The sequence below is a fragment of the Athene noctua genome, chromosome 27, assembly GCF_965140245.1.
Source record: "Athene noctua chromosome 27, bAthNoc1.hap1.1, whole genome shotgun sequence".
NCBI lineage: Eukaryota > Metazoa > Chordata > Aves > Strigiformes > Strigidae > Athene > Athene noctua.
The window spans coordinates 5,890,411-5,902,697 of record NC_134063.1 but is presented as its reverse complement, the minus strand read 5'-3'; the positions used below and the strand labels follow the sequence as shown (position 1 = coordinate 5,902,697).

The 12,287-nt window shown below is 37.4% G+C and overlaps 1 protein-coding gene across 3 annotated transcripts in view; it reads right to left on the bottom strand.

The window, feature by feature from the left end:
- MYO9B (myosin IXB) overlaps positions 1-12,287 on the bottom strand; it is a 44,908-nt gene that overhangs the window by 16,571 nt on the left and 16,050 nt on the right. For 2 of the 3 annotated variants that reach the window (XM_074927924.1, XM_074927925.1), the window contains exons 3-15: positions 9,744-9,838; positions 8,009-8,071; positions 7,785-7,884; positions 7,539-7,639; positions 7,195-7,324; positions 6,634-6,723; positions 6,289-6,405; positions 5,869-6,003; positions 3,763-3,884; positions 3,034-3,175; positions 2,553-2,748; positions 1,893-1,968; positions 170-280 (exon numbers count right to left, since the gene is read on the bottom strand). In XM_074927924.1, the coding sequence (XP_074784025.1) occupies positions 170-280; positions 1,893-1,968; positions 2,553-2,748; positions 3,034-3,175; positions 3,763-3,884; positions 5,869-6,003; positions 6,289-6,405; positions 6,634-6,723; positions 7,195-7,324; positions 7,539-7,639; positions 7,785-7,884; positions 8,009-8,071; positions 9,744-9,838 (1,478 nt within the window). Of the gene's footprint in view, positions 1-169; positions 281-1,344; positions 1,435-1,892; positions 1,969-2,552; positions 2,749-3,033; positions 3,176-3,762; positions 3,885-5,868; positions 6,004-6,288; positions 6,406-6,633; positions 6,724-7,194; positions 7,325-7,538; positions 7,640-7,784; positions 7,885-8,008; positions 8,072-9,743; positions 9,839-12,287 lie in introns of all 3 variants that reach the window. The other variant, XM_074927923.1, reaches the window with a different exon arrangement.

Here is a 12,287-nt window from a genome sequence, read left to right as displayed (position 1 = left end):
ATATAGCCTTTGTATTTTTTTAGAAGGAATTATTTTATTCTCAATCGTCTTGTTTACTTCTTTGCAAAAGACAAACTTGGGACAAGGATTTTTTTTTTTTTTATGGACTAGAATAACTGCTTGGTTACTGTTGCACTTTCAAAGCAATACCTAGAGCACCAGAACTCACATGAAGTGGGAGCGGTGTTGAAGTCGACTGAGTGACCGAAGCAGCTTACAGGGATCATCACCCTGCCATGGAAGTCCTTTTATACTTGCGATGATTTGCTCATGCATGTCTCTAAAATGATTCACAGCAAAACAAAGATGGCAAACAAAGATACACAGCCATGAGAGAGGGGAAAAAAAAAAAAAGAAAAAAAAAAAGGAGTTAAAACCCCAAGAGATCCCATCACCAAGTGTGCTCCAAACAGTAGCAGGTCAATCCCAGACTACTTTTTCCTAAGCATGAACAATTCTGATGTCAAGTCAGCACTTTCTACCCTGTCAGTGCCCTAAAATTTAATTATCGGGGTCTCATACTAAACTTACTCTCTAATTCTACCTTTTAATGGAAATTCTTAAGCCACCAATTCAGAAAACAGAGGGAAATTTAGCAAAATGTACTTCATGGGCAAGGAACCTTTTTGTTAAGCTAAGTAGCTTTTTCAGATAGATATAAGCTCCTTTATAATCAGGCAATAAATATTTTTAGATATAGATTTGACTATTAAAATGAGGCTGCTTAAGCAGACTTACATCAGAAAGGTTAAAAGCTATCTCTTACAGGAATACTTGATGAAATTTTGTTTTTCAGTTCTATTTCAAACTCATTCACACGTTTAGCTTTTCAAAGTAAGCCTGGGATGGTCCCTAATTTGTGGCAGATTCCATTATTTTAAGCATGCACCGTGCTTGTGAAGTGTTGTGTCTTGGAAGAGAACTTACCTTCTTTACTCTCCAGAGAGGCACAAACCAAAGATAACAGAAGCGTAAGAATCACTTCTGACTGTTAGACGCTATCACCATTCTGAGCTGCTCACTGAGACAGCAACATTATCACAGACAGCTGTTTGCTTCCCTTGGTGCCTCTGAACATCTTTGAATACCAAGATTTTTCTTTAAGGTTTCACAAGGAAACAGGTATGTTAGGCTACGACCAACCCTTTCACCCAAATTGTACCTTTAGTTCTTAGTTGCTGCAAGTGACAGAGACTGTCCAGGATGAAGCAATTATGAAGCAGCATGAAGTCACCTCTTTATGTGTACTTCATGGCTTCGCTTTTACACAGAGCATGCTCAGAAGGTCAGTCTGTCCAGGAATGTGCCTCCCTGGCCTCTAAGTGCAGACCTATTTCTACTTACTTTTTATTTTCATAAAAAGAAATGATGTCTTCAAAAGCATTTATATCGAAATCCTCAGAACAATCAAATGAGAAATCAAGCATTGAGCAGCTGCAAAAGGAACATGTATAAAACCTAAATACTCCATAGAAAGGCAAATATGCCTATACAGAGCAACGTGTGAAGGCAGTTCTGTAGGACTTGCCCTGCCTCCTAATCATGTCATAAGGCTGCAAAAACCACAAGTGCTCCTAGGAATCCTTCAGTGACACAGACTGGCTGCAGGGGAACTCACAATGCTAAAAGCAACATACACAAAGCACAGACTAAGAAGTCAAAAACCCAGTATTAAATGGAGCAGAGGCCACGGCACCAACATTTTGGAGCACTGGGTCTTACGTAAAATGAGCTAGAGTATTGTTTTGATATTATTAAAAAGGCCAACAAATTATAAACAAGACAGAAGAAATAAAACTTGCTATCCTTGTGGAAAGATCTAGTTGACATTTGATATATGAAAATGCAATTCAGGTCTTTTCCCTGATACGGGTTAAGTATGTGTTTCTCACCGATAAACTTTTTCTACTGGGGTATTTGATCTCTGGAGTTCTCCAAGGGGAACTCTGGGTCCTTGACGTACCACTCCTGTTACAAAATAATCAACAAGTTGAATTTTGACAAAGATATGAGTAGAACAGACAAAAATAAACCAACCCCCACCAACTGTAACAAGCCAAATATCTATCTAAGGGTTTCTGGCTAGTATGTTAGCTATCAAGCTAGACCACTTTGGTTCTCAGATTCTCTCCTACTAGAAAGTAAGTTGCAGCTACTCAGAAAAGCTTTTCAAAAATCAGTATTTAACCCTGAACACTCATTTTAAACTTCAGGGAGATCTGAGAAGATTAAAACCAGGGATAAGATGAGCATGCACGGTAGAACCGGTAATATCTTCCACAACTTATTACAAATAGGACTTCAAATTTGGCACAGCCTGCTGGGGATGGTGCGCTTATTGGAGGAGGAAGTCTGAATGATCTCAGATAAAAGAGTGACCATCTCTTTGGTGTGTGAATGTTAAGCCATTTTCACAAGGCAGTTTTGACCTTAGTAGCAAACCAAGACTGCCTCTGGGTGATAAGGTTTTGCCGTAAACTAGTTCTGTCGGCAAGCACTAACCAAATGTACAGTATTTAGAGGTGTTTCCAGAGCATTCTGTCATACCATACCTGCAGTTTTCTGAGCTCTCTGGCGTCCAGCTTCTGCAAAGACAGCCATTGCTCGAATAGCTGCTCGCAGAACCGCCCAGCGGAACACAGCCACAGGGTCCATTCCTATCAGCTCCCGCACGTAAGCACTGTCACTGCTTCGTAGTAAAGCAACAATATCTGGTCTCATGTAATCCATATTTTTCTCTCTGAAATCCTGCAAAACAGGCACATCGAATCAGAAGCTCACAGGGAAGCTCTGACCCCAGATATTAACCAGTATTCAGAATAATTAATTATTCCAAGTAGTTCTCACTATAGTAAGCGTTATACTCCAGTCTACATAATCACTGAAAAAAAAAAAAAAATTTTAAAAAAATCTAAAAGTACATCTGAGGATGCATCTGATCCAGCTCATTCTCAGGAAATTTTCCACACCCCGACAAAAACTATCAGGAAGGCAAGGAAGTTTTTGTGTGTGGCCATCAGATCTTTCACCTACTTTTATCTGGTATTTAACTTTCCCGGCAAAGTGTCGAATAATAAAAGCAGGTTCCATCACTGGGGTTCCAACAAAAAACTTGTTCTCCTCATGCTGCTGTTTGAATTTTGCAAGTAGAGTTTGGTTGGTGGCATGTGGAAAACTAGGAATACAAAATAAAAGAAGAGGTCAACTATTTTTCAAATACAGGTATGTTTATTGAGGTACAAGGTGACAGAGCGAAGAACACTTGTGTAAAGTATTGTCTAAGATTTCTACACTTTAATTGAGACTTACACACCTGCTTTGATTCTTAGAGGTGGGCTTAATTTCTGGACCAAAACCAAACAGCTCCACACACAGCAGAATATTCTGAGGTTTCAAGTGTACATCAGTGCTTCCTCCCACTGCACCAGCCAAGTTTAGTGAGGACCACATTAACTATTTACATTTGCTACTTAATGTTCCAAAGGCTTACATACATGCGTTTTTATTTCAATTGTAATTCCATGGTAAAACACAAAAGTGAAAGTTTGTAACTTTGCTTAAGCCAAAGTTCAATTTTAGCATTAATTTATATCACCACCGTATTGGAGTCAGAAGCAAATGACAGTGGAGATCATACTCGTAAGACGACCCTTTGTTTCCCACAAAATTTCTCTCCTTTTTAAGTGTTGTATTTCTGTTCCCTTTCACAGTCCTTCCCTCCTCCCTGCCACACATTTTTTTCAGAAGACGTTTGTTGCTTACTTGCTTTCTTCATCCAGAAGATAGAAGAGGCCAGTGGGCTTCTTGCTGATTAAGTGAATGCAGGCCACATTATCAGTATAGTCAATATTGTGCCAAGTGATCCCTTCACTCTTATATTCCTCCTGTGTAGCTCAAGAAAATTCCCTCATCAGTACAGTGCCCTGACCTTCAATGTCCTGTGGTCTAAGTGCTTAAAAGACATCCTTGAACAGCTATGGCAAGTCGAGTTTGTTAGTTCAGGCAGCAGAAACAAAAATAAAGAAAAAAACTTATAAACAAGAACAGAACAGCAGGCATACTGGGTCAGATCAAAGGTCCACCTAGGCAAGTCACTCAAGAGCAGATGCTTGGGGTAAAACTATTTAAAAACCAAAACAGTGAAAAGAATGTTTTGCCGTGCCTTTCCGGCTATCAGCAGTCTACCAACTTGGAGTTAGACATTACAACTACATCACTACATTAAAACCCTAGATTAGAGGAATTTAAGCCCAGTTTTCTCCTTCCATTGTTCTTGTATTACTGGAAATGACAAATATTTAGTATCAAGTTCCAGAATTTCCAAATTGCACTGTCAGACCAGATAACAGAAGTTCCAAAACAGGCAGTTCAGCCCTATACCAGCACCAGAACTTCCCTGAGGAAGCAATGCATATTGCTTAGGTCCAGAAAACGTGGAGCTCTCTGACAAGAGAATACAAGGCTCTTCTGCTGAAATAACAGTGCATCCAATGCTTGACACGACAAGCTTCCCATTAAGACATAGAACCAAAATATCAGTTTTTCTTAATGCTGTAAATGCCCACAGGAAAAAAAAAAAAAACACAAAACTAATAAGGTACTAATGTTATAAAAGACATTGTACAGAAAATGAGCCAAGTTTTACGTTTAACAAAAGACAAAGAGCACCTCTCACTGTTCTGTATGATGATGCTAAGAAATGGATTATTTTTAAGTAGGTAGAATTCAGTCTGACTAATGACAGACTGCTCAGTGTGCACGCCACATTACAGAACTGAAATGCCATTTTCTACAGACAAAAACGTCTTTCTTTAAAAAGATATAGAGATCCCCCCTGAGGGCCTTCGTGCTGCGAGAGATACAGGAAACGGGTCATTCAAGGATTAAGCTTATTTGGAAAAATGGCATTAAAAAAAAAGGAAACAATGTAACTATTTACTCTAGTTAGCCTGGATAGCCACTTCTGTCATAAGTTACAAAACTGGGACCTCAACATGTTTACATACAAAGTTTGGATGTTTGCTAATTTTCTTCTCTTTAAAATGCTTGTTTAAAGTTATCTCCATGTTGCTGACAAAATGCCACATACTGCAGAATGACTTCTTTCTTTTATCAAAGTGACCCCCAAACAACACTTCAGCACAAACCAGAAAAAAAAAAATCCGAGTCTAGAACAAAAAAAAACCCCAAACCTCAGTCTAGAAACAGGATCTGTTAGCTCCTGCAGCACTCAAAGCGCTCTGCAAGATGATATCATCTGCAAACAAGTAAAGCAACATATGCCAGCAACATCAGGATTTCAGAACTACTTCCAATATCAACATATAGTTGTATACCCTAAATGCAGTCAGGTGGGAGAAGCAACAAAGACTGGTTATTAAATATTTACAAACTGACAAAAATAAGAAAAACTGTTTCCCAACCATTAAAACAAAACAAAAACCTGAAACAAACGCCTCAGCTACCATTGTAAAAGGAAACCCAAATAACAAAAAGCATCCCTGGAACAAACACCTCACCTACAGACTTCCAATCTCAAAGTTTACAGTTTCATCTGACTTCTGCCTGGGATTGCCTGAATGTCATCTTAGTTTCTTGCAGTCAAAGCAGAAATGAGATGCTAGCTCTTGAAGAAAGACACTGCTATCATTAGTATATGTAGAGCACTAAATACAACAAGGCTACAACCTTCAAACAATAACAATCAATAGTAAAACATGAAATTAAAAAATAAGACTTTCAGAAATATGTTTAAGCAATTATTAAAATTATGCCATGGGGTTTTGTAGAATAGTGGCAAAATTGGCATACTATATGAGCACTTGATAAAAAAAAAAAGGTTTTGTTTCAGCAACTCTAATTTCTTACCTGTTCCAATTTGAAAATATGCTGATTGAAATAATACTGAAGCTGCTCATTTGCATAATTTATACAGAACTGTTCAAAACTGTTGGTTTCAAAGTCTTCAAATCCAAAAATATCAAGTACACCAATGGACAAACACTGAAAGAAGATGTGGAAATCTAGATAAGCAATCTGTCATACAGTGACTTAACCCACAACAGCTAACCAGTACAAAAAGCACCGTAGTGCATGTTACTAGACTTTGAATATTTAACAGTTATGTCTATTGTGAAAACAGATGATTAAATATTACCACAGAAATTTACCATGGACTTCAGAATAATCAAAATTTAGCCCAGCTATCTGAACATGTCATCTATAGCATTGTCTGTTAGCATTAAATACACAACTGCCCACAAAGACTTGTTTCTGTGAGAAACTTACTGTAACAGATTCCTCCATGTCCTTCTTATTAAGGAGTGCATGATTAATTCGCAGAACAATCCAATCAAACAGAGCACTGTATAAGGACTTTGCCATTGAATCCCGAGCTGTTATTGCCTGCAGATGAAACAATGTTCACAACTTTATTAAAAAAAGCTTTTCTGTTTCAGATCATTGTCACTCAAAAGTTAGTCTCGGCAGAGACAAAATAAAAACAAAATTTTCCTTTAATGTTAACTTCTAACTTTCCAAACATCCCTCACTAAATGTGAAAGCGTACCATATTAGCCCCAAAAAGTAAGTTTCAGTTTTTAAAAATTATTCTGCTAGTGTTCTTTTACTCACCTCGTTGAGACTATATGGCAAAATAAGCTTATCATTAGCAGTCACAGTTTTTCTTTTTGTTAGCACTTCTACAAGAATTTCTCGTTTAACCTTCAAAACAAACAAGAACAAGAGTTACTGTCACCCTCAAACTGCCCAATGAGTATAATTTGATAGCAACAGTGGACATACATTTTCCTCAGAGAAGCCCAAGCTCTTTGACAACATTCATCAATAGCTCTACGGGTTCTTCAACTTCTTTAAATTATTCTCAGCTTAGATTCATTCAGATGTTTCCCTATGATGGCAAAGAACACATCTCCACTAAATTTATTCCTGGTCAGCAATATTATCAGTGAGTAAACAAATTCTATTTCCATGCCATGGGCTATATTCCATCCCTAACCTCAATAATTTCACTAATTTTATCCATTTCCCCGTCCCATAAGATAAATGTTGTCAAAGTAGCATAAATCAGATCTAGATATAGCAAATTAGGCAACAAGACATTCAAGGAAAATACTGAGGTAGAGCATGACAAAAAGGTGTATCACATATTAGAGCTAAAGAGAAATACTCTACTTTCAAAAGCTGTGAAAGAATGTCCAGCACTTCAGGAGGTCCTACTTCCAACCCTTCATCACGACCTGTAGCTTTCTTCTTGTACGTAACGTTGCCCAGATAAAGAATAGCTGAAAGTACTGAAAAAATCCTAAGGAAGAAAAATTGAATTTTATGAGAATTTTTTTTATGAGCTCTAACAGGTTAGCAGACCTACTTCTACTTCAAGACTGTCTATAAGGCCTCAGATACTCAGCTCTCCTTGCTTGCTACAAGACTAAATGTGATCCCGACACAAATACAGTTTAGTGCAATTCATGAACATTAAATAGCTATCTAACAAAAGCTTAAAAGATTCCACTTACTGTTTTTTTGTTGCTGAAAGGAAGCCAACCATCTCCATGGCTTGTTTTAATCTTTCAAAGTCATGTCGGAGATCTTCCCCATCTTCAATTTTCAAGTTATGCTGTGAAGAGAGATCCATGATTAAAGGCAACAAACGAAGCCCAGACATCACAAGAAAACAAAGATAATCTGTTGTGCTTCCTTTCGTCTTTAACACAATAGAAAAACACTTCTCAATGCACTGGTAAATTCCTGTCACAGATTACCTGATTGAGGTAGAAATAATCTTCAGGTTGCTTGAGGTGAAATTCTTTACGCTCTTCCTCATTGACTCCAAGTAGCAAATAATAAAAGACATGGTAGTTCCTACAAAGTCAATAAATTTCTCTTTTATGAAAATATAATGATTTTTCTTTTATTCTATATACTTTAGATGCTCAAACTCTTCCACTGATTATAACTGTGTTAGTAAATGGTATTAATCTCTCACCTTTCATCTTTTTCTTGAGAAACCAGACGAGATTTTTCAAGCAGGTATTTTTCAACAACAGCCCTAAAGAGCCACAAAGAATGAAAAAAGCATGAGGGCAAAGAAAAGGCCTCACAAAACATCCAACAGCAACTGCCAAGAGAGTTAAATAATGAAATCTGCACTAAAATATACAAGAGAATAGCTTAGCCACTGTCTTAAATCTAAAATAAAATTTCAGTATGCACTATATTGTAATTGGAACAAAGAGAAATACCTAAAACACATGTATCTTCAGTGCTTGGTTTTAGTAGACATAACTGGAAAAAAAGCAAGTGAAGCTAGAAAAGTGCTGATGACAAAATGTAAGCAGAAACAAGATATGTAGAATGCTAACAACATGTTATCTACTCTGAGATTAACAGTTATCTGACGAGGAATGCAAGGACTACAAGACCCAAAAATATACTGGATAATTGTCTGCTTCTCAATCTAACAAATTAGCTAGACCTTTGTGACAGTATATGTCAGCCTAAAATGGAAGCCAGACAGACAAAAAGACCCTTACAGTTTGACAAAGTAACGTCCTGAATGATGATCTAAACTCCTTGACATGGGATACAATGAACGAGGCCAAAGGCTGAGCAGTTTTTTCTCAGGTTGAAGACAAACCAAATGTATTCAAATTGTACCCATCTCCTGAGCTAGTGCAACTGCAGCTGAAAAGATGCCAATTTCGTTCAGAATAACACTTGAAGCAAACTGGTACAGGGTTCACAGTCATTTATGTTATTCTTATTTTGTAAATGGCAAACACTAAGATGACCCAAAGGAAAGACACACTGCAGCACAAAAGTCAGGGATAGCTAGTGACACTCCACAGGGCAGCAAGCTTCAGCTTCAGGCAGAATTCCACACCAATATTATGTATTATGGCATTGTACCCAAACTGGGACAGGTACATCTTGACAACATGTGGACATGCTGCAAGTATTGCACATAAAAGTGTTAAAAATTTAAGATACATTTTACAAAGCAAGATCTGAAAGAAATGATTTTATGGCATGATGTTAGACAGCTAACTACACAAATATCTGCACATATATTTCCGTACAAAATTCTTCACTTGAAGTGAAAGTGCTCGCTGCTAACAAGCAGCAAAGCATGACCTTGGATTAATATTGAGGGAGTACAGTAATATGACATTATAGCATCTACTACAGCATGAAAAATATAAATAGAATTCTAAGACTCAGCTGTGACTATCATATTAAAAAAGTAAATGTAGGTATAGAATATTCTGTTTGACCTTCAGATAGAAGCACACAATGACAAGTAAAATAATAATTTTATAGTCGTCTTTATCTCTATAACTGGTGTTTAATTTTTTTCTTTAAAATGGCTTCCTCAAATGTATTTCACTTCTCTCCAATTCCTTTTATAAATTCAGATCTTCTGGTTTTACTTGCAAACTGGAGAGGACAATGGGTGTTATGAAAGAAGCCTGCATTTAGCATGAAGGTAAAGATCCAGCAGCAAATTCTTAACCTGGCCTGATTGTACGGCAAAGTAAGAATATTATGCATCACCTGATTATTCCACAAAGCTCAGTTAGACAGTCTTGAAAACTCCACAGCAGCAAGCTACTCTCACATGAAGAGTCTCGACAAAGCAGCATTTTATATACATATATCGGTCTTCACCAATTCCTAAAAGCACAGAGATTAACCCCAGCAGATCCTTATACTGTACTTACCCTCGGACAATACCGTTCTCTAAATAGTTGACTTGAATAAACTTTCCAAAACGACTGGAGTTATTGTTATGTGCTGTTTTTGCATTTCCAAATGCCTGTAAGAGAGCAGAATGAGTTAATTTTCAATTAAATCAAATATGCCAACACATAGTTTTTCAAGCTCTTCTGTTCATTGTTCAGCCTCCTGTTAGCTTGCAGTATAAACTTGAAATATTATGGAAATGGCAGCGTGAAGAAACCAAAAAGGCAGCTTAGGAAGCCTCCACTGTTCCTCACAGGTCTATATACATTTATTATTCGCACCATACAATAATATTTGAGGGAGTGAGGGAGGGAGGGGGAGTACAGGAAAGGTAATGACAGCTAGAGAGTGCAAATCAGCCTCCATCACTAACAATTATTGACCTCAAAGAGGTTATTCAGTAGAAAGATGACAGAACAATTACCATGAAATTGCCTCTCCCACAGAAAAGCCACAAACTACATCCTATTCCCTAACGCACTGCTCCCACTCAAAAATCTCCCAATAAGCACAATTTATTTTTTTTAAGTGAGAACAGAACATTAAGATCTCATTTATAAAGTTAGCCCACGAATTTTCAAAGTCGTAAATTGAAAAAACAAACAGAAAAACTTTGGTTTACAGAACCACGTCATACTCATTGGCCAACTAACTCTGCTACACAACACTGGAAAATGTAGTTTCGTTATGAGGTGTTAGAAAAGGCAAAATACAGCTATGGCATAAGTCCTAATTGTGCATCTTTAATACTTCTGCCTGTAACATGAGCCTTTAGAAAATATCCTCTGCATGAGCCACACTTAAGATGTCTAAAGACAACTTATTACATCTAAAAGTCAGTAGAATTAGCTATTGGGAATGTCCTTAACTTTATCAACTCTTAACTGTGTGTTCTTAGGTTAAGAGAAACTTATCCGTCTAACATGCAAGAGGCAATCCAGGACATCGAGAAGAAAACCTGTGTAAAATACAATTGTTTGGAAAAATATGCTGCTCGGTGTAGGCTATCACCAGCAATTCCTGCCACAGATATTTCCTCTTAAAGCTCAAAGCAATTAAGGGCTCCATTAGGAAATCCGCCTCCCCTAATATAGAACATTCATGGAATGATTTCACCAAAATGCCACCCTCTTCCTCCACACACACACACACGCATCCGGAGAACGATGGACATGTTCTATGCTGTGTACATTATGCACTAAACTGCTTATACATAAAATTTCACAATTACGGTGAATCCTAGGGAAGTACTGTTTTCATGACAGTCATGTTGTCTGTATACTGCAACTCTTTTTTTGGGCTTTGGTTGTTTGTGTTTTTTTTTGGGGGGGGGATGTTGTTGGTTTTTTTTTTTAGCAAACTACCTGCAGTGTGACACCTGGACCATCACTATTTCCAAAACAGGTTCTCAAAGCTCTCTTACAAGTAGAATTCTACTGCCAGCTGCCTAGCGTTCAGAGAACGCGAGGAACTTCTTCTAAACTGGGAGAATGCCCTTAATTCTTCAGACAACCATTATTTCTGACCTCAGGGAATAAGGAGCTCTTCCTGTGCATGGTGAAAACCCCCAGGGTGATTCTGCTGTAACTCCTGAAAAGTCAGTGGGTTTCCAAGGAGGGAGGGTTTGCATCCATCAGTGCTTATTGATGACTGAGGCTGAGCTCAGCCTTCTAATTTCTAGAGACTATGCTACATGTGTTATAATTCAAACAGCACCTATACCTGGATTTTTCAAAGCAAGTATTGATGACAGTCATCAATATCTTTTTGTAGCTAACAAGTTATCAACCAGATTATTTTTTTAGAGCCCATTTTGCATACACATGCATATAATCCAGGTTGACTCCTTACAGTTACCAAACACCAAATCAAAAATGGAAGACCAGTAACATCAGTACAGCAAATTGTCTGCTTCACAAACCAAAAAACCCATTCCTCTCCCACTGACAGTGGCTCAACTGTGGCTCGCTGGAGAGCATCATCCAACTTCCCATTTAGTGCATTAAGAAATCTGCTGTAGCAAAGCTTTGCCAGGCTGCAGAACAGTGGACTTGCAAATTGATTCTGAAACACTTCTTTTTAGAAAGTTTTCTAACTTAAGCCACCAGTTAACTTATATTCAAGAAACCAAAACACCACGTAGCTAAATTTGCTACATTATTTTTTTAATAATAAATATTTTGGCATTACAGAGTTAAGAAATCCCATAACCAGGGCTTCCTGAAAAACTTTCCTTAGTGATTACTCATGTAAGCAATGAATACAGTTTAAAACTAAAGGCTCTTATGATCTCATGTGTCTGGTATTTAGTCAAAGCATACAGCAAATTCTTAAAAGCTGATCTAACATTATCAGTTTTTAGGAAAGTTTTCATGTACTGAATGGTTTTCTCACAAGAGCCTTTAACATCTAAAACTTTTTAAAGAACATTCCAAGTCACTTAACATTTTGGGTGGGGAATTTTTTTTTTTGTAACATTTAACTTTAAACTCTAATCACTGCTACCGTATTTTGCAATATAC